This window comes from Xenopus laevis, chromosome 6L (genome assembly GCF_017654675.1).
Source record: "Xenopus laevis strain J_2021 chromosome 6L, Xenopus_laevis_v10.1, whole genome shotgun sequence".
NCBI lineage: Eukaryota > Metazoa > Chordata > Amphibia > Anura > Pipidae > Xenopus > Xenopus laevis.
The window spans coordinates 2966072-2992651 of NC_054381.1; the positions used below are offsets into that span (position 1 = coordinate 2966072).

Below are 26580 nucleotides of genomic sequence, written 5' to 3' on the forward strand. Positions count from 1 at the left end.
GGCAGTTCTGGGGTATTTTACATGAAAGTATTGCTGTGTAATTTTCATAGGAGTTCTGTGGCTATTATGCACTGAAATTGGGGGAAAATGGGGGTGTCTAGCAAGTGGCCTAAAATTGTTGCCCCATATTCTCCCCTGTCCCTGGATTTCTCTCTGAAAATCTGCTAAAGTGAAGTGTAAAGTGAAGTGAAGTGAAGTGCGCATGTACAAAGTTAACAGAGTTAAGGGTTTACTTTAATTGTTCTATTAAGAAGATATGTGGATATTTATTGACACTCAAAGTCAGTCCCTCAATCACATAAAAGACATTTTAGTATGAGGCCCAGCTGGAGAGTATTTGATATTATTAATTGACAGCTGTGTCAGTCTATGGGGATTCACATCTATACAGATTTCTGCTCAGGATGGAGAAACCTTTTTAAAACCCTGCCAGAAATGGGCAGAAGAACAGAATATTTAAGGGGTAAAAGAGGAGAATGGATTATTTACATATGGGCAAAGGGAAGCCTGGGAATAGGGAAGAGGAAGGAAAGTGGTAGCACAAAAAACAAGTAGGAACAGAATAAAAAGTACAACAACAGAGCAGAAAACCTGGAGAATAAGGAGGAAAAAAAAGAGTTAGTGAAGCAAAGCAGGAGAAAGACAAGTAAATAGAAGGAAAGAAAAGCAGAAAATAACCAAGGAAGTGAGTAGAATTTTGAGCATTTTATTTACATATATATAGTTTTTACGCCAACAGCTGCCCTCAGATTGTTGTTGGAATTGATTTTCTTGAGGTAATTATTGGGCAAGAGGGCATTTTATAAACTAATGAAATTGGTGCAGAGTTGTCAAATAAAGGAGAAGGAAACCCTAAAACTGAATATGACTAAAAATGTCCTATTTTATATAGTGAACTTATTGCACGAGGCTAAAGTTTGAGCTTGTCAATAGCAGCAATGATCCAGGACTTCAAACTTGTCACAGGGGGTCACCATCTTGGAAAGTGTCTGTGACACTCACATGCTCAGTGGGCTCTGATTGGCTGTTGAGAAGCTAAGCTTAGGGCTCGTCACTAATTATCCAGCAGAAAATGAGCTTCCCTGGCTGTAATATAAGCTGATGCTACAGGTTTGCTGATTATTCAATTCTGATGCTAATTGCACTGGTTTCTGTGCTGCCATGTAGTAATTATGTGTATTAATTACTAATCAGCCTTATATTGTGACATTTCTATTCTATGTGTACTGTATATTGTGAGTGGCTCCCTAAGCTCAGTAAGTGACAGCAGCACAGAGCATGTGAATCAGTGAATCAGCAGAAAAGAAGATGGGGAGCTACTGGGGCATCTTTGGAGAAACAGATCTTTACTGCTAAAGGGCTGTGGTTGCCTTAAAAGGAGAAGGAAAGATCTCAATACAGTTTAATGTGCATTGATTCCTACTACTCTATTCTCCAAAACCGCTATATTTATATGTAAAAATCAGTATTGTACCTGAGAATACACTGCTCAGGTCCAATATATTGTGGTGAACAATCATAGAAATCTGTCTGTCTCTGGTTAATTGTGCGCAGGTCTAAGTTTTTCCTTCTGTGCTAAGGAACCTAGTGATGACTAGAAAACATGACACTGGTTTTTCTATTGGTGGAAAAGTACTAAAGGTTTAGCAATGGTGTGAGGACCCACAAGTCATCACTGGTGGAGAAGAAAGAAGCAGAGACAAGACATGTGTAGGGCTCAGACTTTCTATTCTGTTTGCCCAGAGCAGAGGACTTGAAGAATGGAGAGAGGGAGGAGAGATGCCATGGACTGATACTCACACTGAGGACAAAATCCAGCGACTCAATACGTTTTAGAGTTTTCTGAGGAAGTCGTCTCAAAATCTCCAGAAGAATTTTTTCACATCAGCAATGAAATAATCACCATGGGGAAATAAATGTGCTGCTTCATTTCCTGAAGTCCCACAAAGTTCCTCACAAGGCAACTTCTGGTGACTTTGGAAAGCCGAAGCGACTCATATGTTTTCCCATTGATGATTTGCATTATTGCCGTTGGTAAAGCATTTTCTGGAGATTTGTCACCCACAGTAGCACAAATGTAACCTCACCGCAAGTGACAAATCTCCCCTTGGTCCATGGCCCTAAAGGGTGTAAAGCACTGGGCAATGGGTTCTAGAGCAGACACTGTGCACCAGTTGCAGGTACAGGGCTCCACAGTATATCCGGGAATCCATAGGGACACCCATGTGCTACCCCCAGCCTGTACATTATGAATGCAGCTCTGTTGAATTTAAACAGCACAGTATTCACTAAAACATCCATTCTATCCATCCATCTATGGGTGACAATCTGCACCTGTTTTTTGCCTCCTGACCCGGCTCCACACGTCAGAAATGCAGCCCATAGAGTCATGTAATTCTCATAATACACATTGAAAGGGGACATGAAGAATTACTCATTACACACCACTAAAATAGAAAAAAGTTGTCTTTTATTAATAATAATAATAATAATAATACTAAAAATAGCCCTTATACAAAGTTTACAAATAGTTTCATCCCAGGGTGCAAATTAAGGCTGTTCCAGTCTCTCATTATCCCATGCTAATTAAGAGCCATTGATAAACACGTGACTATGCTAATGAAGGTCGTTAGAGAACAAGAACTCATCAGTCTTCCTTTACATATTGTGGGGAAACCTTTTTCCCAAAACAAAGGCACGGCCCATAGTTGTTTGTTGTAAGTAGTTGAAGCAGATCCAGGCTTGGGGGGATCCAAAATGGGATAAAAAGGTGTGAGAATGAGAGGTGAGTTAGTTTGGGGAAGAGACGTGTGGGTACAGGAGCTCTGCAGGCTAATGAGGAGACTCTGCCCAAGGACAGGTAACTATATCAGTGTTTCCACTGATCCCCCCTGAATTCTGGGAATCCACTGGAGTCAGCTTGTGCTACTGAGCCCATTTGTTCATCATTTTGCTTCTTTAGCCATTTTATTGGCTTTTATTCACTTTCAGCTCTGTGTAGAAGTTTTGATTGTTTCAATCCATAAAAAATATTTTGTTAAGCCAGAGAATTCAAACAGTGATTCTGATTGCTGATTACTCTAGGTGAAAAAAAACATTGTTTTTATTTGATCTTGGTGATGTTGATTTTTTTCTGTTATATATATATATATATATCCATTTGGGTGACTTTGAAAATTCAGTAATTTACTGCTGTGTGTTTTTTGTTGTTGTCTGGCACTAATCAAGAATATGAAACCAGGTTCAGTTTAGCACTTCCTGTCATTTCCTGGTCCTGCAGAGCAGCTCTAATAAAATAAATTACCTGCCCACTGAGAAGCCCTTTATAATGACCTGCTCAAAGACACCCATTACTGATTGGAATTACACTGCCTGGAATTAGACCACTTGTTATCTACAAAAAACCCAAGATCCTTCTCATTTAAGGAAACTCCCAACACACTGCCATTTAGTGTATAACTTGAATTTATATTATTGTTGCCAAAGTGCATAACCTGCATTTATCAACATTGAACCTCATTTTCCAGTTTGCTGCCCAGTTTTCCAGTTTAGACAAATCACTGTGCAAAGTGGCAGCATCCTGCATGGAACCTATAGTTCTGCACAATTTAGTCTCATCTGCACAAATAGAAACAGTACTTTCAATGGCCACCTCCAGGTCATTAATAAACAAGTTGAAAAGCAAGGGACCTAGTACAGAGCCCTGCGGTACTCCACTAACAACACTGGTCCCATTAATTTAACCAGTAAAGGAGAAGGAAAGGTTAAAACAAAGTAAGCCTTATCAGAAAGGTCCATCTAAATATACCAGTAAACCCCCAAAGTAATGCTGCTCTGAGTCCCCTGTCAAAAGAAACACTGCATTTCTTTCCTTCTATTGTGTACTCATGGGCTTCTGTATCAGACTAACTGTTTTCAGCTTAAACCTCCAGGGCTTGGGCTTGAGCATGCTCAGTTTGCTCCTCTCTCCCTCCTCCCCTTCTCTGCTGTAATCTGAGCCCAGAGCTTGAGTGAGCAGGGAGAGACTCAGGCAGGAAGTGATGTCACACCACATTAATTCTGCAGCTCCTATACTAAACAAACAGAGAGTTTCTAGGGCTTTTTACTCAGGTATGGTAAAACATTCTACAGAATAAATATAGCATTCTAACTTGCACTATTGCAGCTAATCTATTGGCAATAAAATGCCTCCGTAGCTTTCCTTCTCCTGTAAACTTCTGTGTGGCACTGTATCAAATGTCTAAGTAAATCACATCCACTGCCATCCCAGAGTCAAGGTTCTTGTTTAAATTAGTCTGGCAAGATTTATTACACATTAAACTATACTAGCACAAACTCATAGGGGGGAATTCACAAAAGTGGTGATACAGAGACATAATAAAAGTGGAGATAAAAATGTTGGATTTCCCACCAAATTCACAATCCTCTATCTCCACTTTTGTGAATCACTGTGCAAAGTGGCAGCATCCTGCATGGAACCTATAGTTCTGCACAATTTAGTCTCATCTGCACAAATAGAAACAGTACTTTCAATGGCCACCTCCAGGTCATTAATAAACAAGTTGAAAAGCAAAAGAGCAAGTACAGAGGATGAATAGCATCAGCTCAGTGTCTTTGTTTATCTTTATGTGTTCTAGCCCTTTTTGACTTTCCTTGTGAATGAAAAAGTGAATGAACCATGAATCATTAGTTATATTACAAGAATTAGGACTATTCAGTAGGAAACCTTCATTAATTGATTCCTCATTTGTGTCGTCAGATGAAAACAGATCAAATCAATGGGCATCTCATATATACAGAACAATAATATCTGCACATTGTGATACACGAGGGTATATATATCAAAGAGTGAAGTTAGAGATTGTCACAGTCTGCTAGTGTGAAATACCACCTCTCTCTCCATTCATTTCTATTGGATTTTTAAAGGTATAGTTATCAAATGATGAACTTTCATCTTCACTCTTTGATAAATATCCCACATGGGGTCGGTCTAATCACAAGGTCCAGGTTAGTTCATTGACCAACACAGTCACCCACTTCCCAGGGAAATGTCTCTGGCTTTTAATGACACAGTTCAGTTCATATAGTAGAAAATCACCTGCACCTGTAAAAGCTCCAAATTTCAACAAATATGTAAGTGGAAACTACACTCTCTAACTCAGTGTGGGTCACTAGATCATTTTACTCTAAACCACCAACAAGGTTTTTATTTTTCCCCTTAAGGAGAGAAGAAGGAGATGCAGAAGATCCCAGAGCAGCATTAAGCAGCAGAGGTTCCAAGTAAGAGAATCCAGGGATTTCTGGGATTCCTTAGATCCAGCCAAGGAGCCGTTACAGGTGCAGGACATAGAATAAAGCAGAGACACCGTGTGACTCAGGAAAAGGATATCAGGTCTCTCAGCAAACCAAATAGCAGCAGATCTTCTTGTCTGTCAGTTACAACAAGTCGTAAGACAAAAGAGGCCGAGGTGCAACTTTGTAGCACAATGGAATGTGAGCAGCAAGACAACAGTCTTACAGGACATCAGAAGGTTATCAAAGAAGAGAAACCTTTCCCTTATGAAGAATATGGCAAAGTCTTCTCTTCAAATGTGACACTTCTTATACATCACACAGAGGAGAAACCAGTTTCCTCTAATGAATGTGGCAAAGGCTTTTCTACAAAGCAGAACCTCAAAACTCTGCAAACAGATCACACAGGGGAGAAACCATTCACATGCACAGAATGCAGCAGAGGCTTTTCCAGAAAATATCACCTCATACGTCACCAAACAGTTCACACAGGGGAGAAACCCTTCATGTGCTCTGAATGTGGAAAATGTTTTACTACAAAGCGACAGCATACAATTCACCACATGGATCACACAGGGGAGAACCCCTTCACATGCACAGAATGTAGCAAAGGCTTTACCACAAAATATCAAGCCAAATGTCACCAAACCGCTCACACAAGGGAGAACACCGTCACATGCACAGAATGCAGCAAAGGCTTTTCCACAAAACATCAGCTTAAACTTCACCAAACGGCTCACACAGGGGAGAAACCCTTTACATGCACAGAATGCTGCAAAGGCTTTTCCACAAAACATCAGGTCAAACTTCACCAAAGAGTTCACACAGGGGAGAAACCCTTCATGTGCTTTGAATGTGGAAAAAGTTTTTCTACAAAGCGACAGTGTAGAATTCACCACATGGCTCACACAGGGGAGAAACCATTCACATGTACAGAATGCAACAAAGGCTTTTATACAAAACGTGATCTCAAAATTCACCAGACAATTCACACAGGGGAGAAACCCTTCACATGCACAGAATGCAGCAAAGGGTTTTCTACAAAGCATAGGCTCAAAATTCACCATAGAGTTCATACAGGGGAGAAACCTTTTACTTGCACTGAATGCAACATAGGATTTTCTACAATTAATCTGCTCAAAATTCACCAGACAGTCCACACATTGGAGAAACCCTTCACGTGCACAGAATGCAGCAAAAGCTTTTATACAAAACATGATCTCAAAATTCACCAAACCATTCACACAGGGGAGAAACCCTTCACATGCACAGAATGCAGCAAAGGATTTTATACCAAGCATAAGCTCAATATTCACCAGAGAGTTCATACAGGGGAGAAACCTTTTACATGCACAGAATGTGGCAAAGGCTTTCCTACAAAACATCAGCTCAAACTTCACCAGCCAGTTCACACAGGGGAGAAACCCTTCATGTGTGAAGAATGTGGCAAATGCTTTTCTACAATGCAGCCGCTCAAAATTCACCAGAAAGTTCACACAGGAGAGAGACCCTTCACATGCACAGAATGTGGCAAACAGTTTTCTACAAAGAAGTCTCTCAAAATCCACCAGACAGTTCACACAGGGGAGAAACCCTTCATGTGCACAGAATGTGGCAAATGCTTTTCTAGAAAGCAGATCCTCATAATTCACCTAGCAGTTCACACAGGGGAGAACCCCTTTATGTGTACAAAATGTGGAAAATGCTTTTCTTCAAAGCAGAACCTCAAAATTCACCTAGCAGTTCACACAGGGGAGAAACCCTTTACGTGTACAAAATGTGGAAAATGCCTTTCTACAAAGCAAAAGCTCAATCTTCACCACATGACTCACACAGGGGAGAAACCATTCACATGTACAGAATGTGGCAAAGGCTTTTCTAGAAAGGATAAACTCAAAATTCACCAAACTGTTCACACAGGGGAGAAACCCTTCACATGTACAGAATGTGGCAAAGGCTTTTCTACAAAGCAAAACCTGAAAATGCACCAGATGACTCATACAAGGGAGAAACCCTTAATGTGTACTTAATGAAAGAATGCAGTATGCTGTAATTCATTCTGGGTTATTTGTATCCTGCACTGCAGCTTTTGTTTTGAAACAATATAGCAGAAGTCAACTTGATATGCAGTTTGTTCTAAATACATTTTGTATCCAAAAATATCCCAGAATAAATGTCTCTGAGGGTACATAAGTATTTGTCACCTAATACACAGGTAAAAATATTCAATAGACCTAAAAAAAAATATACAAAAGACCTATTTTGATTGAGAATAAAATCTGGTTTGTGCACAAAAAAAATATTAATTATTTTACAAATGGTATTCTATATATTTTGAAAAGCAATCTGTCTCACAAATGTATAACATCAATGTAACACATGCAGTTTATGTGTAAAGCTACTTACAGAATGAATTGTGTACAAAAAGACTTGGACAGAATATATACTGGTGTAAATAACTAGTAAATGCCAAACTAGATTTTAATGACAAAATAGATGCTTGTGATAGAAAGCAAGATCTTATAACACAGGATTCATTCTGTCAATAAAAGGAAAACTCAGTTTCACAAAACTGATAAAGTATCAATTATGTGTGCAGGGGACTGAATAGATCCCTCATTTATAGTGCATTTCCCTAAAGATTGGTCTCAAGAACCTTAGTTGATGAAGGGAATAATTCCCATGTCCTGTGTCACATTATGACCCATAGCTTTCCCAGGTTTGGTCACTATATGGCAGTATGATTTAATGTAAAAGCCATGCGCTTCTTGGGTGCGTTTTGCCAGAGGTCTTTGCCCAGACTCTACTAAAGGGAGAGAGTTACTCGTGGAGCCATTAGTGCAGAATTTGTAAGTGGTACCTAGATCCTGTAATTATCCAGGCTGAGGGCTACCTATATTAAGCAGCTCTTGGCTCCACCGAGGCTTATAGAAGGGATTAGATTCCCACCTGGTTTCTACATATGAGGAGTCCTCAGAGGAAACAGGAGAAACTCTTGGTGGACTGATATTCCACTCTCAACTGGCATACAATTGTAGTTGTACTACACCCTGCCTGCACACCGTTGTGAGGTCTTGCCCCCTGAGAACAATAGGTGTCATCTGAACATAATTTGCAGTAAAGCTACTAGCGAGAGTAACAGAGACGCTCATTTAACTATAGACTTACACGTGAAACAATAGTATCAATCACTTTACTGAACCAATAAGAACAAAGCTTATTGCCCTATAACAAACAAGATGAGAAGTTGCCAACTCTGCTCCACATGGCTCTATCATTATACATAGGATACTATCTGGCCTGCTATATAGGCGCCCTCTAATGGCCCCTGTGCTGTAAAGCAATAAACAAAGAAGGGAGGATGGCATCACAGACACTGCACAACATTTGGAGTCACCACCGAGGTCACAGACTGACCCGGGCAAGGCGGCAGCTAAAAAAACTGGAGAGGTTCACTCACCAACCTTCATCCATAGAGCACACCCAGGTTATGTCTCCCCTATCTGACACACCATCTGGTGAGAGAGAACCTCCAGCTACTTTATCTAAGCCCTCACTAAAGGTGGCCATAGACATAGAGATCCGCTAGTTTGGCAATGTCACCAAATGAGCATCACCAACCCTGATATGCCACATTGAAGTGGGCGATGCAAAGGGGTCATTTTACATGGGTTATTTTAGGGGTGCATAATGTATTTATATAGAATCAGCAAGTTAGACAGAACTTTATATTTATTTACAAAGCCGCTCCCTTACCTGCCCAGTACTTACCTCTTTCCCATCAGAGCAGATTGAGGGGGCACATAGCAGAGAGCACAACTGTACACACGTCACACACACGTCACACACACGTCACACACACGTCACACACATGTCACACACATGTCACATAGAACTGGCGACACCAAGAATTAGAAAATAGTAAATGGATCTGATTTGTGTCACAGTACAGATATAATTATGTGCCTTGGCTTCAACTGTGTCAGTTATACTTTCCCCTAGAAACAATAAAGTGAATACAAGTATTGTGTTGTTAATAGAGTGCCAATATTTGTCTTATACCCTATAATTTGCCTTATACCCTATAATTTGCCTTATACCCTATAATTTGTCTTATACCCTATGGGTAGAACTCCACAAGCGTTTTTGGTCAGATCGAGGCTCGCCAACAAAACACAGGAGACAAGTCGGATGGAGCCATAAAACGTCAAGATATAATTGGACTGAATGAAAACTCAGAGGTAAGAACTACTTGATCCAACTGTCAGATGAAGACGCTGCTTGCTGTGCCCACATCCGCCAGTCGTGTTGCGTCGGATTTAATGTAGTTTTTATCTGCAACGTTTCAGTCCAATTAGAATCTTGACGCCTGCGTCTCCATCCGACTTGTCGCGTGCGTTTTGACGGCTGCCGTCGATCTGATGAAAAACGCTGGTGGAGTTCCCTCCTATAAGTCAATGGGCAGATTTACTAAAGGGCGAAGTGGCCGTCGCTAGTGAAAATTCACCAGAAATCCCATCCGCAGGGACATTACCAATTTACTAACAGGCGTAGAGGACAATTCACTAGTGAGTGAGTGAGTAAGTACGTCACTAACAGTTTTACTCCCTTTCACAATGGCAATTTTGATTCCGGCAAATGATCGTTACTCAGTAAATTCACGAAAGTAAGAATTTTACAGAATGTTACATCTCTCACCAGAGCTTCCTTCACTGTGAGCAGGATCAGATGAACAGACCGTTCTTTTACAGGCAAAGTCCATTTATTGTTCACATATACAAAACAAAATAAAACAAAAAAACCCTTGCCCCACTTGGGCTCTAACTAATACACGGTATTTTCCCTCTCTACTACTGGTCCCCTACTGGGATTCCCGGCCAAACACAAAAGTCCCAGTACCTTTCCCAGGTCCTTATTTCTTTGGGCAGACAAAAGGGTTACACTCAGGTCCCAGGTCTCGGCCCTCTCAGCGTGTAGCTCAAAATGACTCTGGCCATTGCCCTCTCTAGTAACGAGCTGATCCAGCCTCCCAATTATTCCCCAGATGAGACTTTCTAGGGGAATTTACCCACTCAGGACTGCTGTACATATGGAGTAAGCCATGAACCTACGGGGAATATATCTCCCTTCACACTGTGCTCCAGTTACTGGTCACACCACCTTAGACCTGATGAACTGATAAGATATAACTACATCCTCCTCAATTTTATGTCAGTGACATCATATCCTGTATGCCAAAAAGATGAAAAAAAATTATTTTAAAAATGCTGATGAGTTTTTTTTTCACATTTTAAAGTGGGATTGTATTTAAAAGTTGTAATTGTTGGATATTTTTGTTATAATATTTTTTTTTACCATTTGAGGGGCCTGTCACATTTGTTTTAAGGTGGGCTCATGTCTAGGGCATTAGAGGATCTTTTGTCTTTATTTTGCTTCCTTGGACATGTGTAATAATAAGTGGCCACTTCAAGCATTTGCACCAACATCTCTAATAAAGACGTATTTATTATCTATATTTAGCCGCCATATTCAAATTAAGTTTGTGCAACACTAGTTAAACTTCATCAGCATTTAAGTAAATAAGCGAATCAGTAGAGAACTAACGGCTGGTGAAGTGGCGCGAAGCCTTCGCAGATGAAAATTTGTCCTTTAGTGAATTTTCCCCAATGTGTGTCGTCTACTAAACTAGAAGAATAAATGCAGCACATATGAACTTCAAATAATGAAAAACGGGAAAAAATGAGAAAGAAAGGGAAAAAACTGGAGGCAAAATGGATATTTTCTTTACACACCGGTTGGTCTAAACAGTGAATATGATGTGATTTACTTTTTCTTTACTCACAGATCTTAACCCATAAGTTTATAACTACATGGTAAATATGTTGTGAGGAATTGTAGTCTTTATTCCACATATATCATATATCACTCTCCTTTATGTAATGTCAGCAATGAATTCTAAGTTCTATGAACATGTTCAACTATTTGCGAGTTTTGGACACCTTTAGGTTTTTTTATGAAGAGATCTGTCTATCTATATCTATCTGTCTATCTATCTGTCTGTCTGTCTGTCTATATACACACGAAGGCTTAAGCCCACACTTTCAAGAACTTATTCCTGGGTGCAAACCAGAAAAGTTTGCATATAGTGATTAAATGCTGATGCACAGCAGGATTTTTTGTATAAAAATAGCTTACTTTATTTTATCGACGTTTCGGCCCATGTCTGGCAACGATATGACACTCGCAGGGTTAATTTTGATAGTGGCACACACTGATGACGTCATACCTCGTGGTTCTGGAGCCATTTTGTTCACTTTAAAAGCAGTAACCCTGTATGTTTTGTTTCCCATCCTGAAGACGGCCCTAGTAAAGGAGCCGAAACGTTGAAATTAATCACTTATAAAGTGCGGCTATTGGATATTTGAATATATATATATATATATATATATATACATATACATATTACAGTCCAGTGAGTATCCACACTCCAAGGCAAACGTTGTTGTGGCCTATATAGCCGGGGTGCACGGTTAATATATATATATATATATAAAACTTTGTATTCAAGAAACCGCCACTCCCATGTAAAAACTTTAATTATTTATTGTGTTGTACCAATGTCCAATGTTTGGGTCCTTGTTAGTACCTTTCTCAGGGTTGATACAAAACCATTTTGACCAGTCTTAGGGCTCTTACACACGGCCGTTCCGACCTGCGCTCCCCTGCGTTCCGTTTTTTGGCGTTCAGCCGCAGGGGAGCGCAGGAATAGACGCAAGTCATTATTTGAAATGGGGCTGTACTCACTCAGGCACGTGTAGGCGCCGAACGCAGGTTCAGACGCAACATGCTGCATTTTTCCTGCGTTCGGCGCCTACACGCGCCTGAGTGAGTACAGCCCCATTTCAAATCATTACTTGCGTCTATTCCTGCGCTCCCCTGCGGCTGAACGCCAACAAACGGAACGCAGGGGAGCGCAGGTCGGAACGCCCGTGTGTAAGAGCCCTTAAGTAACCTAACATCAAATTCTCCAATCAATGCTTGTTATCCAAATGTGTTAAGTGATTTAAACCTTGTGACCATCTTCAGCTGAGTGGCATAAAAACATTTTTTACCCAGATGGTGTTACCATCATGAACACTCATCACATATACATCCTAAATATCATAAATGAGTGCATAAAACCATAACATTTAGTGATATAAAACAGGGTATAAATGATGTGTACTTGTAAAAATTCATTTTGTCCACAAGATGTCACCTGTCTCATAAGCTCCTGTTACAGTGTTTAATTAAAAACCATATGTTACAAAAAAATATCCAAAAAGGAAAAAGAAACAAAATTGTAACTAATTTCTGTCTATAAATTATAAAACATTTCCTTTCACTGTAAAAACCATAGAATGACTTTAGAAAAACTGGTAAAGAACTATCAAAGCTCTATTTATCGACTCTACAAAAACAATTTGCAGATTTAAATGTCTAAGTCAAAAAAACAACCCATATTGATCTGTCCATTCATGCCCTTTGGTGAAACGCAATTGAATTCGTAAATCCGATTTTTTCCTACATCCCCACCTCTCGGATGTATCTGTTCTATGGGCGTGCATCTACAAGAGGAGGCTCTGTGTTTGGTTCTGCCCAATGCTTAGCCACCGGCTGTTGGGCTATGTCCTGTTTCCAATATTTATTCTTATATAATACACAAAAGCGATGAATATCTTGTAACTTATATCCTTATAAAGGGTGAGTTCTGATGTCATCAGTTATAAACGGTGAGTTCTGATGTCATTTCTGTCACATGACTCACTGAAACTTGTGTATTATAATAAATAAAGTACCCCCAGTTGTGAAATATAAGGATATTAGAAATTGCCTCATACTTTTATATGGTCATAAAACTCCTCTGTAACTTATAATATCCTTATATTTTACAAGAGGGGGTACTTTATTCACTATATTTGACCCTCTCTGGGTCTAGCGCTGCCCTAATACTCGCCCAATGCTGCCTCTTCTTTCCTTTAGCCGCCTCACTGTCTTGCCACAATAAAGTAAACCATAAGGGCATTTCATTGTGTATATGACTAATGGAGATTTGCAGGTCATACGTTGTTTGACTTCATATCATTTACCCGTGTGTGGGTGTGTAAAGTGTGTTATATTATATTACATTACACTACTAAAAATGAAAGGGAAGTGCCTCAAAAAGTTGTCTTATGTGTTCCTTAACCATTTAAGTTCCATAATAACAATAAAATAGCCCTTGTATTAAGGGTGTGCCTTAACAAAGTTTACAAATAGTTTCATCCCAGGGTGCAAATTAAGGCTGTTCCAGTCTCTCATTATCCCATGTTAATTAAGAGCCATTGATAAACATGTGACTATGCTAATGAAGGTCGTTAGAGAACAGGAACTCATCAGTCTTCCTTTACATATTGTGGGGGAACCTTTTTCCCAAAACAAAGGCACGGCCCATAGTTGTTTGTTGTAAGTAGTTGAAGCAGATCCAGGCTTGGGGGGATCCAAAATGGGATAAAAAGGTGTGAGAATGAGAGGTGAGTTAGTTTGGGGAAGAGACGTGTGGGTACAGGAGCTCTGCAGGCTAATGAGGAGACTCTGCCCAAGGACAGGTAACTATATCAGTGTTTCCACTGATCCCCCCTGAATTCTGGGAATCCACTGGAGTCAGCTTGTGCTACTGAGCCCATTTGTTCATCATTTTGCTTCTTTAGCCATTTTATTGCACTTTCAGCTCTGCTTAGATATTGTTTGTTTGTTTGTTTTCATCCATCAAACGTATTTAGCTAAGCCATAAAGTTCAAACTGTGATTCTGATTACGCTACATGGAAAACAAAGCATCGGTTTCATTGGATTTATTGGATGTTAGTGATTATCTGGGATTCCACACAGTCATTTGCAACTTGTTTTTGCCCATGGAGATTTTTTCTGTTACATATAGCCATTTGGATGACTTTAAAAATCCAGTTATTTAGTGCAGGGTAGTGGTGGGCGAATAAATTCACCTGGCACGAAGTCGCAGCAGATTTCAGCAGTTCGCCACCGGCAAAAATTTTCGTGAATATGTTCGTATTTCACGATTTGTTTTTGTGAAAATGTTCGATTTACACAATTTTTTTTGTGAAAATGTTTGAATTGCACCATTTTTTAGTGAAAACCTTTGAATTTCACGATTTGTTGTGAAAACTTTCAAACTTCAAAATTTTTTCGTCAATTTTTCCATAATTCAGGAATTTTCGCTGTTTCATGAAATTCGCTCCCATCACTACTGCATGGCGTTTTTTACTTTTAGATGCCAGAAATCTTTACCAACCTATTCATATCTGGAATTGGTCTTTTTGAGAGACATGAGGTTTTCTAGATCAGCAGAATGTTTGTGCATGAAAACGAAATATAAATTTCTAGGATACGTCTTTATATCAGGAAAAACAGCTATTTTTTATTTATTTTTTGTATCTATAGCTCCAAATCTTGTTATAGAAGTGACAATATTGAAAAAAACCTCTGGCACTTGCAAATGAAATGCAAAGTTCTGCTGGCACTATGCACCCATTTGAAGCCTGAGCATAAAATATACTTTTTGTCGTTGTTATTGAGAAATATCAATGTTGTTGTTGTCTGGCACTAATCAAGAAAATGAAACCAGCTTGAGTTTAGCACTTCCTGTCATTTCCTGGTCCTACAGAGCAGCTCTTATAAAACTGATTACCTGTCACCACATATTTCCAGGGAGAGTCTCAGAAAGTGAATACTTAGGGGCCGATTCATCAAGGGTCGAATATCGAGGGTTAATTAACCCTCGATATTCGACTAGGAACTAAAATCCTTCGACATCGAAGTCGAAGGATTTAGCGTAGAAAATTCGATCGAACGATCGAAGGATTATTCCTTCGATCGAACGATTAAATCCTTCGAATCGAACGATTCGAAGGATTTTAATCCAACGATCGAAGGAATATCCTTCGATCAAAAAAACGTAGGCAAGCCTATGGGGACCTTCCCCATAGGCTAACATTGACTTCGGTAGCTTTTAGCTGCCGAAGTAGGGGGTCGAAGTATTTTTTAAAGAGACAGTACTTCGACTATCGAATGGTCGAATAGTCAAACGATTTTTAGTTCGAATCCTTCGATTCGAAGTCATAGTCGTAGTCGAAGGTCGAAGTAGCCCATTCGTTGGTCGAAGTAGCCCAAAAAACACTTCGAAATTCGAAGTTTTTTTATTTCGAATCCTTCACTCGAGCTTGATGAATCAGGCCCATACTATATATTGTTACTCCACCTGATGGATTCCAAGGGGTTAACCTCTGTGAGTGCCAACAGAAATTATATAATTCATAAAATTCCTCTAAGTGTTGAAAAGTGTTTATTTGTTCTACAAACAGGCAACATTTTAGGCTTGAATCCAGTGTGAATTTTCAGGATCACATTGTCACCTTGCAGTGGGTTAAGCAGCCTGTACCCAATGATACAAAGACTGATTGGTATAGTAGAGAGTTTTCTTTTTTTCTGCTGTTAATAGGAACTATAGGGTTACAGTATTTCAGTGAATTTGCACAAATGTTTGATTTGAGGTTCTGTGCATGTTTCTAATTTGAACTATAGGGTAACCCCGTAGTAAAGAAACATATAGATACATAATTAAGTTGGGTTGAAAAAAGACAAAGTCCATCAAGTCCAACCCTCCAAATGAAAACCCAGCCCCATACACACAGCCACAGAATGACACTGCCCAGAATTAGACAACTTGTTATCTACAAAAACCTCAATAATATTCTCAGTTAAGGAAACTCCCAACACACTGCCATTCAGGGACATATTTATCAAGGGTTGAATTTCAAATTTGAAAAACTTTGAAATTCAAAAAGACCAACCGAAATCCGGCAAAATAGGTCAATTTTCGATTGAATAGGTCCGTATTTGGCTAAATATATGAAGTGTATGAATCAAATTAATAGCGCATTTAATCAAATTATATTCAAAGTTTTTCCCAAAAAAACTTTGATTTTTCAAAGTCCACCAATTGACTCCAAATAGGTCCTAGGGGGTCCCCTATAGGGTAAAACAGCAATTTGGCAAGTTTTAGATGGTGAATGGTCAAAGTTGAATTTTTAAAGAGACAATACATGATAACTTTCGATATTCAATATCAATTTTTTTTTTCAAATTCAAATCGAATTTGGACTATTCCCTAGTCGACATACACAAAAATAGCTTGGAATTCTCATTTTTTGACTTCAAAAATTCGACTCAACCTTTGACTAATCTGCCTGTTAGTGTATTCTGGGCAGTGTCATTCTGTGGCTACTAAAGCAAATAAAGTTCTTGTATAAAAAAGGGAATTAACTCAAGGGATGAAACATAATTGTGTCTCTTTATAGGTCCCTGGTGAGGCCTCATCTGGAGTATGGGGGCAGTTTTGGACTCCAGTCCTTAAGAGGGATATAAATGAGCTGGAGAGAGTGCAGAGACTAAGTGCAACTAAACTGGTTAGAGGGAGGGAAGAGTTAAATTATGAGGGGAGACTGACAAGGTTGGGGTTGTTTTCTCTGGAAAAAAGGCGCTTCTGAGGGGACATGATTAGACTTTACAAGTACATTAGAGGACATTATAGACAAATAGCAGGGGACCTTTTTACCCATAAAGAGAATCACGTACCAGAGGCCTCCCCTTCAGACTAGAGGAAAAGAAGTTTCATTTAAAGGAACAGAGTAGGGGGTTCATCACAGTGAGGACAGTGAGGTTGGGGAATGCACTGCCGGGTGATGTTGTGATGATGATTCAGTTAATGCCTTTAAGAATGGCTTGGATGATTTTTTGGACAGACATAATATCAAAGGCTATTGTGATACTAAACTCTATAGTTAGTATAGGTATGGGGATATAGAACTTAATTAAAAGTAGAGAGGGGTGTGTGTATGGATGCTGGGTTTTCATTTGGAGGGGTTGAACTTGATGGACTTTGTCTGCTTTCAACCCAATTTAACTATGTAACTATGTAACTATGTATAACTTGCATTTATATTATTTTTGCCAAAGTGCATAACCTGCATTTATCAACATTGAACCTCATTTTCCAGTTTGCTGCCCAGTTTTCCAGTTTAGACAAATCACTGTGCAAAGTGTCAGCATCCTGCATGGAACCTATAGTTCTGCACAATTTAGTATCATCTGCAAAAATAGAAACAGTACTTTCAATGGCACCTCCAGGTCATTAATAAACAAGTTGAAAAGCAAGGGACCTAGTACAGAGCCCTGCGGTACTCCACTAACAACACTGGTCCAATTAGAAAATGTTCCATTTACCACCACTCTTTGTAGTCTATCTTTTAGCCAGTTCTCTATCCAGGTACAAATACTATGTTCCAGGCCAACATTCCTTCATTTAACCAGTAACCTTTTGTGTGACACTGTATCAAATGCTTTAGTAAAGTCTAAGTAAATCACATCCACTGCCATCCCAGAATCAAGGTCCCTGCTCATCTTCTCATAAAAAGAAATTAAGTTAGTCTGGCAAGATCTATTACGCATAAAACCATGCTGGCACACACTCATAGTATTATGATTTGCTATGAAGTCCAGTATCTTATCCTTTATTAACCCTTCGAAAAGCTTTCCTACCACTGACATCAGACTAACTGGCCTATAGTTCTGAGGCTGAGAACGGGGATGGGGAATCTCCGGGGGTGGGAGTTTATTTTACCTAGGAACCGTGTGTGGAGAGTTCCGACATTCTTCGTCCGGCGGAGATCAGTCGATGGGACAGGTTAGAAAATTTCTGTCGGCTGCCGATAATATCTCTGTGTGTATTGCCGATGGTAAGATTTTCAGTGGGAGACTGTCACCAGCTTTGTCTATCGTATGATTACTGTCAGGGGCAGAACATCGGCTCATCTGTTCTTTTACTACTTTATTTGATCTGAATGGTTAGTGGCAGGTCGGGAGATGGGAAAGTCTGATTGTACAATGATTCGTATGATCGGATCTTTGCGTCTGTGGCAGCTTAACACAATCACCCACTTCCCAGGGAAAATGTCACTGGCATTTAAAGAAACAGTTCAGTTCATATAGTAGAAAATCACCTGCACCTCTAAAAGCTCCAAAGTATAAACCAATATATTAGTGGAAACTACACTCTCTAACTCAGTGTGGGTCACTAGATCATTTTACTCTAAACCACCAACAAGGTTTTAATCTTTATTTTTCCCCTTAAGGAGAGAAGAAGGAGATGCAGAAGATCCCAGAGCAGCATTAAGCAGCAGAGGTTCCAAGTAAGAGAATCCAGGGATTTCTGGGATTCCTTAGATCCAGCCAAGGAGCCGTTACAGGTGCAGGACATAGAATAAAGCAGAGACACCGTGTGACTCAGGAATAGGATATCAGGTCTCTCAGCAAACCAAATAGCAGCAGATCTTCTTGTCTGTCAGTTACAACAAGTCGTAAGACAAAAGAGGCTGAGGTGCAACTTTGTAGCACAATGGAATGTGAGCAGCAACACAACAGTCTTACAGGACATCAGAAGGTTATCAAAGAAGAGAAACAAAGTAATGAAGAATATGGCAAACTGTCCTCTTCAGATCTGACCCTTCTTATAGATCACACAGAGGAGAAATCATTTCCCTGTAATGAATGTGGAAAAGGCTTTTCTACAAAGAAGAACCTACAAATTCACCAGAGAGTTCACACAGGGGAGAAACCCTTCACATGCACAGAATGTGGCAAAGGCTTTTCCACAAAAAATCAGCTCAAACTTCACCAAACAGTTCACACAGGGGAGAAACCCTTCATGTGCACTGAGTGTGGAAAAGGCTTTTCTACAAAGCAACAGCATAAAATTCACCACATGACTCACACAGGGGAGAAACCCTTCACATGCACAGAATGCAGCAAAGGCTTTTATAGAAGACGTGATCTCAAAATGCACCAGAGAGTTCACACAGGGGAGAAACCCTTTACATGCACAGAATGCAGCAAAGGATTTTTTACAAAGCAGAAGCTCGAAATTCACCAGACAATTCACACAGGAGAGAAACCATTTACATGCACAGAATGCAGCAAAGGATTTTCTACAAAGTTTCAGCTCAAAATTCATCAGGCAGTCCACACAGGGGAGAAACCCTTTACATGCACAGAATGCAGCAAAGGCTTTTCTACAAAGCAGAAGTTCAATATTCACCAGGCAATTCACACAGGAGAGAAACCATTTACATGCACAGAATGTGGAAAAGCCTTTCCTTCAAAGTATCAACTCAAACTTCACCAGGCAGTTCACACAGGGGAGAAACCATACATGTGTGCAGAATGTGGCAAATGCTTTTCTACAAAGCAGGCACTCAAGGTTCACCAGAAAGTTCACACAGGGGAGAAACCTTTCACATGCACAGAATGTGGCAAAGGGTTTCTTGTAAAGTGTCAGCTCAAAATTCACCTAGCAGTTCACACAGGGGAGAAATCATTTACGTGTACAAAATGCAGCAAAAGCTTTTCCACAAAACATCAGCTCAAACGTTGCGAAACAACTCACACTGGGGAGAAACCCTTCACATGCATAGAATGCTGCAAAGGCTTTTCCACAAAACATCAGAAGGTTATCAAAGAAGAGAAACAAAGTAATGAAGAATATGGCAAACTATCCTCTTCAGATCTGACACTTCTTATAGATCACACAGAGGAGAAATCATTTCCCTGTAATGAATGTGGAAAAGGCTTTTCTACAAAGAAGAACCTACAAATTCACCAGAGAGTTCACACAGGGGAGAAACCCTTCACATGCACAGAATGTGGCAAAGGCTTTTCCACAAAAAATCAGCTCAAACTTCACCAAACAGTTCACACAGGGGAGAAACCCTTCATGTGCACTGAGTGTGGAAAAGGCTTTTCTACAAAGCAACAGCATAAAATTCACCACATGACTCACACAGGGGAGAAACCCTTCACATGTACAGAATGCAACAAAGGCTTTTATAGAAGACGTGATCTCAAAATGCACCAGAGAGTTCACACAGGGGAGAAACCCTTTACATGCACAGAATGCAGCAAAGGATTTTTTACAAAGCAGAAGCTCGAAATTCACCAGACAGTTCATACAGGGGAGAAACCGTTTACATGCACAGAATGCAGCAAAGGATTTTCTACAAAGTTTCAGCTCAAAATTCATCAGGCAGTCCACACAGGGGAGAAACCCTTTACATGCACAGAATGCAGCAAAGGCTTTTCTACAAAGCAGAAGTTCAATATTCACCAGGCAATTCACACAGGAGAGAAACCATTTACATGCACAGAATGTGGAAAAGCCTTTCCTTCAAAGTATCAACTCAAACTTCACCAGGCAGTTCACACAGGGGAGAAACCATACATGTGTGCAGAATGTGGCAAATGCTTTTCTACAAAGCAGGCACTCAAGGTTCACCAGACAGTTCACACAGGGGAGAAACCTTTCACATGCACAGAATGTGGCAAAGGGTTTCCTGTAAAGTATCAGCTCAAAATTCACTTAGCAGTTCACACAGGGGAGAAATCATTTACCTGTACAAAATAATAAGAAAAAGGCCTTTCTTCAAAGCACAAGATTAATATTTACCACATGACTTGGATAAAAAAATATACAAAAGACCTAAAAAAATTTACAAAAGACCTAAAAAAAATATACAAAAGACCTATTTTGATTGATTCAAAAATCTGGTTTGTGCACAAAAGGATTTAATTATTTAACAAATGGCATTCAATAAACTTTGGCAACAATCGGTCTCACAAATTTCTAACATCCATGTAACAAATTCAATTATGTGTAATAGTGAAGTGCAGGCCGGACAACTCCCTCGGGACACACAAGTTTACACCGAGGGTCAGACATGTTTTGGGCCAATCTCACTCCCCCATTTGCAGGTTGTGGGCGGGTCCAGGTTCAGCTTTTCCTCTGCCGGCTTCTGACTTCCAGTTTTATAGAGTCGCCCTGCTCCTTTGTGATGTCATCAACAGGGGGGGGTATTTTCGGGTCTAGAAAAGGAAGGGGAAAGTTGAGCCTGGTCGGGACTGGATTGAGAGAGGTCGGATGCGAGTCATGGGAAACTCGACCCGCACATCACTAATGTGTAAAGCTACTTACAGAATAAATTATGTAAAAAAACTTGGACAGAATATATACTGGTGTAACTAACTAGTACATGCCAAGCTGGATTTTATTTATTATTGATTGATGCTTGTGACAGTAACCAAACTTTTATAGCACAGGGACGAATGTCAGACTAGAGGAGGGCAGGGGTATATAGTGTATAGGAATGTCAGACTAGAGGAGGGCAGGGGTATATAGTGTATAGGAATGTCAGACTAGAGGAGGGCAGGGGTATATAGTGTATAGGAATGTCAGACTAGAGGAGGGCAGGGGTATATAGTGTATAGGAATGTCAGACTAGAGGAGGGCAGGGGTATATAGTGTATAGGAATGTCAGACTAGAGGAGGGCAGTGGTATATAGTGTATAGGAATGTCAGAATAGAGGAGGGCAGGGGTATATAGTGTATAGTAATGTCAGACTAGAGGAGGGCAGGGGTATATAGTGTATAGGAATGTCAGACTAGAGGAGGGCAGGGGTATATAGTGTATAGTAATGTCAGACTAGAGGAGGGCAGGGGTATATAGTGTATAGGAATGTCAGACTAGAGGAGGGCAGGGGTATATAGTGTATAGGAATGTCAGACTAGAGGAGGGCAGGGGTATATAGTGTATAGGAATGTCAGACTAGAGGAGGGCAGGGGTATATAGTGTATAGGAATGTCAGACTAGAGGAGGGCAGGGGTATATAGTGTATAGGAATGTCAGACTAGAGGAGGGCAGGGGTATATAGTGTATAGGATTGTCAGACTAGAGGAGGGCAGGGGTATATAGTGTATAGGAATGTCAGACTAGAGGAGGGGAGGGGTATATAGTGTATAGGATTGTCAGACTAGAGGAGGGGAGGGGTATATAGTGTATAGGAATGTCAGACTAGAGGAGGGGAGGGGTATATAGTGTATAGGATTGTCAGACTAGAGGAGGGCAGGGGTATATAGTGTATAGGATTGTCAGACTAGAGGAGGGCAGGGGTATATAGTGTATAGGAATGTCAGACTAGAGGAGGGCAGGGGTATATAGTGTATAGGAATGTCAGACTAGAGGAGGGCAGGGGTATATAGTGTATAGGAATATCAGACTAGAGGAGGGCAGGGGTATATAGTGTATAGGGAAGGAATGTCAGACTAGAGGAGGGCAGGGGTATATAGTGTATAGGGAAGGAATGTCAGACTATATATCATTATACTGTGGGAGCAGCAGGAGAGCCGGGGCTGCAAATTGCTAAAATCAGTCTGATCTGTATAACAACACTGAGCTCCTGCCGACCTCTGACTCTCTCCTTATACTCACTGTACTAAGTACTATCAACATCTCTGTAATTCTACTGCTTGTACTGCAATGGGACTGTAACCCACCAACAAAATGGCAGCACCCCCACCTTATAGAGTCTGATACTAAAGCTGTGGGCTGAACTCAAACTGGCCAATAGCATTAAGAAAGGAAGGAAGTGACTCCCCCAGGATTGGATTATACATTCCCAGTCTCCTCCCAATACACATCCCTCACAGAGCCGAGATTTAAAGGGACTCACTGGGAACTGTGTCCTGCAACTCCCTTCTCCTGTGTCCCCGACATTCCCATCCTCCGCACTCACATCTCCAGCCTCATCTACTGGGTAAGCCATTTTCCCTCCTCCTCCTCCTCCTCCTCCTCCTGTACTGTCTGTGGGACTGGGGCTTAATCCTGCTGCAGGGACTGATAGAGAGGGGAGACTGGGGGTTAATCCTGCTGCAGGGACTGATAGAGAGGGGAGACTGGGGGTTAATCCTGCTGCAGGGACTGATAGAGAGGGGAGACTGGGGGTTAATCCTGCTGCAGGGACTGATAGAGAGGGGAGACTGGGGCTTAATCCTGCTGCAGGGACTGATAGAGAGGGGAGACTGGGGCTTAATCCTGCTGCAGGGACTGATAGAGAGGGGAGACTGGGGGTTAATCCTGCTGCAGGGACTGATAGAGAGGGGAGACTGGGGGTTAATCCTGCTGCAGGGACTGATAGAGAGGGGAGACTGGGGGTTAATTCTGCTGCAGGGACTGATAGAGAGGGGAGACTGGGGGTTAATCCTGCTGCAGGGACTGATAGAGAGGGAGACTGGGGGTTAATCCTGCTGCAGGGACTGATAGAGAGGGGAGACTGGGGGTTAATCCTGCTGCAGGGACTGATAGAGATTGGCCAATTAGGGAGCCTTAAGCAGCAGCACTTTCAATTCAGTGTAAAAGCTGAAGCTCCCCCTGATTGGCCAGTTTGTAGATTGAAGTAGTTTGTGGCCAATGAGATTTATTTTCTCATCCCTTGTGGCTCCTGTGTCTCCCGTGTAAGCCCTCCCCCTCCTGCACAGAACACGAGGCTAATGCAGAGGAAAGGAATGAGCTGAGAGCAGCGGAACTGCAACTTCTTACTGACCTGCTGCTTCCCCTGTAAGTTTCTCTAACTCCTCATATTTTACTTAGTCACATGGGAATCACAATGGGAATCTGGGGCTGTTATACGTGGAATTTCCACTTTATTCTTTTCCTATGACTTCTGGGCTATTATATATATGTTATTGCTTATGTGCCATCCTGCTGGCAGTTCTGGGCTTTTATACACACAATTGCCTCTACATTCATTAATATATTCACCAGGGTGTGAAATGGGGAGTGGTTAGTGGCAATGTGGGCGTGGTCTAAATTGTTGCCCCATATTCTCCCCTGTCCCCCAATTTCTCTCTGAAAATCTGGTCACTTTTTGCTCAAGTGTGTCCATATAGTGTTAAGACTTTACTTCACTTGTTCTATAAAGAAGATATGTGTATATTTATTTATAGACATAAACATACCCATCAACTGTCCTGTTTTTGAGTGGGACAGTCCCGCTTTTGTCAGCTCCACCCGCAGTCCTGCGTTAGTACTGGAAAGTCCCGATTTCTCTGCACTGAACAGCCAAAAGAGATACAATGTTTCTAACTTAATTGGCTCTTGGCAGAGAGTCCAGAATAGATACTTGATACATTTGTAACAGTTTTGTCCCTTGGGAAAAGTTGGACTCACAGCTTAAAGGGCAATTCACCTTCATTAGTAAAACTGTAATAAAACATAAAAACTACAGAAATTTATTCAACGTTCGTAACCTGGCAAATTTTGTAAAATGGGCGTGGTAATTAGGGAGCGGGGCTGCAAAATGGGCGTTTTCAAAAAATCTTTTTGCCCCTCTTTCCATTTCCAAAATATTGGGAGGTCTGTACAAATCACCAGAGACTGACAGCGCTGCTCCTTCTTACTGCAAAGTCAGTCCCTCGATCACATCAGACATTTTAGTATGAGGCCCAGCTGGAGAGTATTGATATTATTTAGTTGTGTCAGTCTATGGGGATTCACTGATTCACATGCTCTGTGCTGCTGTCACTTACTGAGCTTAGGGAGCCACTCACAATATACAGTACACATAGAATAGAAATGGCACAATATAAGGCTGATTAGTAATTAATACACATAATTACTACATGGCAGCACAGAAACCAGTGCAATTAGCATCAGAATTGAATAATCAGCAAACCTGTAGCATCAGCTTATATTACAGCCAGGGAAGCTCATTTTCTGCTGGATAATTAGTGACGAGCCCTAAGCTTAGCTTCTCAACAGCCAATCAGAGCCCACTGAGCATGTGAGTGTCACAGACACTTTCCAAGATGGTGACCCCCTGTGACAAGTTTGAAGTCCTGGATCATTGCTGCTATTGACAAGATCAAACTTTAGCCTCGTGCAATAAGTTCACTATATAAAATAGGCCATTTTTAGCCACATTCATTTTTAAGCTTTAGTTCTCATTTAAAAAGACAAATACAATTTCTAATTAATTATATATTAAATGTAAGTATAGTATAACTAATATGCCCATTCTAAGCACAGACACCTGCGACAGCCCTTTCCAAAATGATTGCACAACATAAGTATAACCCTAATTTGGTTACTGTCTCTTTAAATATCAAGTAAAGTTGCTGTACCGTGTTAGCCAGTAAAAATGTTACATGGAAACCCTTTTGAAATAAAAAATAACAAAAGTGGTAAAAAGGTGATCCCTTTATTGGCGAACTGATATAATCATAACTAATATAATCATAACTAATATAATCATAACAAGCTTTCAGAACATTTAGTTCCTTTCTCAAGATGATTACACTGAAGCTGTGCTGTTCTCTGCTATATAAATATATATATAATCCTCTCCAGAAGAAGCCGCACAACTCAGGACTTATTGCAAAGTAATAAATTTATTGAACACACTAACGTTTCGGCTGCAACATCAGCTGATGTTGCAGCCGAAACGTTAGTGTGTTCAATAAATTTATTACTTTGCAATAAGTCCTGAGTTGTGCGGCTTCTTCTGGAGAGGATTGTATGAAGTATCTTGATGCATGCACCCAGGCAATGAAAGTATATTTATCGTGAGTGCTGGGAGTTTGGAGGAGTATAAATATATATATATATATATAACATTCAGCTCATAGGTCACATGACCAACAAAAAGGAATATCAGTCTATGTGTGAGGTGTAAAGTCATTACGAGGGGATCTGTAAGAGACAAGCAGATAAGGTACAAGATAATGTGGGTCAAAGAGGCTGAGTATAAATTAGGGCTGAATTACTGGAGCGTAGAATGAAAGGAATTCCATATGATCTTAGTCCAGATCCAGACATGTTGCTATTTGTGACCTGGTTCAGTCCTTTTTTAGTCCATATAATTAGCCAGAAATCCAAGGCCCACGTTTAGTCCCTTCCCCAGAGAATTGAACGTTTGCATTAATTTATATTCCCACACTTCTATCATCGTCTGTTTTAAAGTTGCCCTTAAGAACCAAAATTCTTAAATCCTTTATGGAGTGATGAGGCCATTGAAATGATTATTGGTGTGTCCAGTTTTGTATTGGTTATAGTGAATGGGTGGTGATTATTTCTCAGAGTTTGCCCAGTCTCTCCTATATACAGTCCCCCTGTATTGCATTTAGTGCAGTGTATTAAATACACCACATTGGAAGTAGAACAGTTGTAGTGACCATGGATGTTGTATTCCTCTAATGTGTCCAGAATTGGTATTTTGTCTGAAGTCAAGGTGTGTGGGCAGGTTTTGCATTGTTTTTTGCCACAGGGATATGTTCTATTTTTGGTGGGGTGCAATAAGACACTTGTTGT

The 26580-nt window shown here is 40.5% G+C and overlaps 3 protein-coding genes across 7 annotated transcripts in view; 2 read left to right on the top strand and 1 right to left on the bottom strand.

Annotated features, from left to right (window-relative positions):
• Positions 1-26580, bottom strand: part of XB5897957.S (hypothetical LOC495453 S homeolog) — a 658286-nt gene that overhangs the window by 324954 nt on the left and 306752 nt on the right.
• Positions 1-26580, top strand: part of LOC108719569 (gastrula zinc finger protein XlCGF57.1) — a 135159-nt gene that overhangs the window by 44454 nt on the left and 64125 nt on the right. Inside the window, exon 1 of one of the 2 annotated variants that reach the window (XM_041566933.1) lies at positions 22510-23029. The exons of the other annotated variant lie outside the window; for it this stretch is intronic. The gene's annotated coding sequence lies outside the window, so the exon portion shown is untranslated. Of the gene's footprint in view, positions 1-22509; positions 23030-26580 lie in introns of those variants that run through there. 2 annotated transcript variants of the gene reach the window in all.
• Positions 1346-26580, top strand: part of LOC108719529 (zinc finger protein 208) — a 30647-nt gene continuing 5412 nt past the window's right edge. The window contains exons 1-4 of the mRNA XM_041566772.1: positions 1346-2860; positions 5224-5234; positions 5469-5531; positions 18828-20837. Coding sequence (XP_041422706.1) covers positions 5487-5531; positions 18828-20837 — 2055 coding nt within the window. The 5' untranslated portion in view covers positions 1346-2860; positions 5224-5234; positions 5469-5486. The remainder of the gene's footprint in view (positions 2861-5223; positions 5235-5468; positions 5532-18827; positions 20838-26580) is intronic.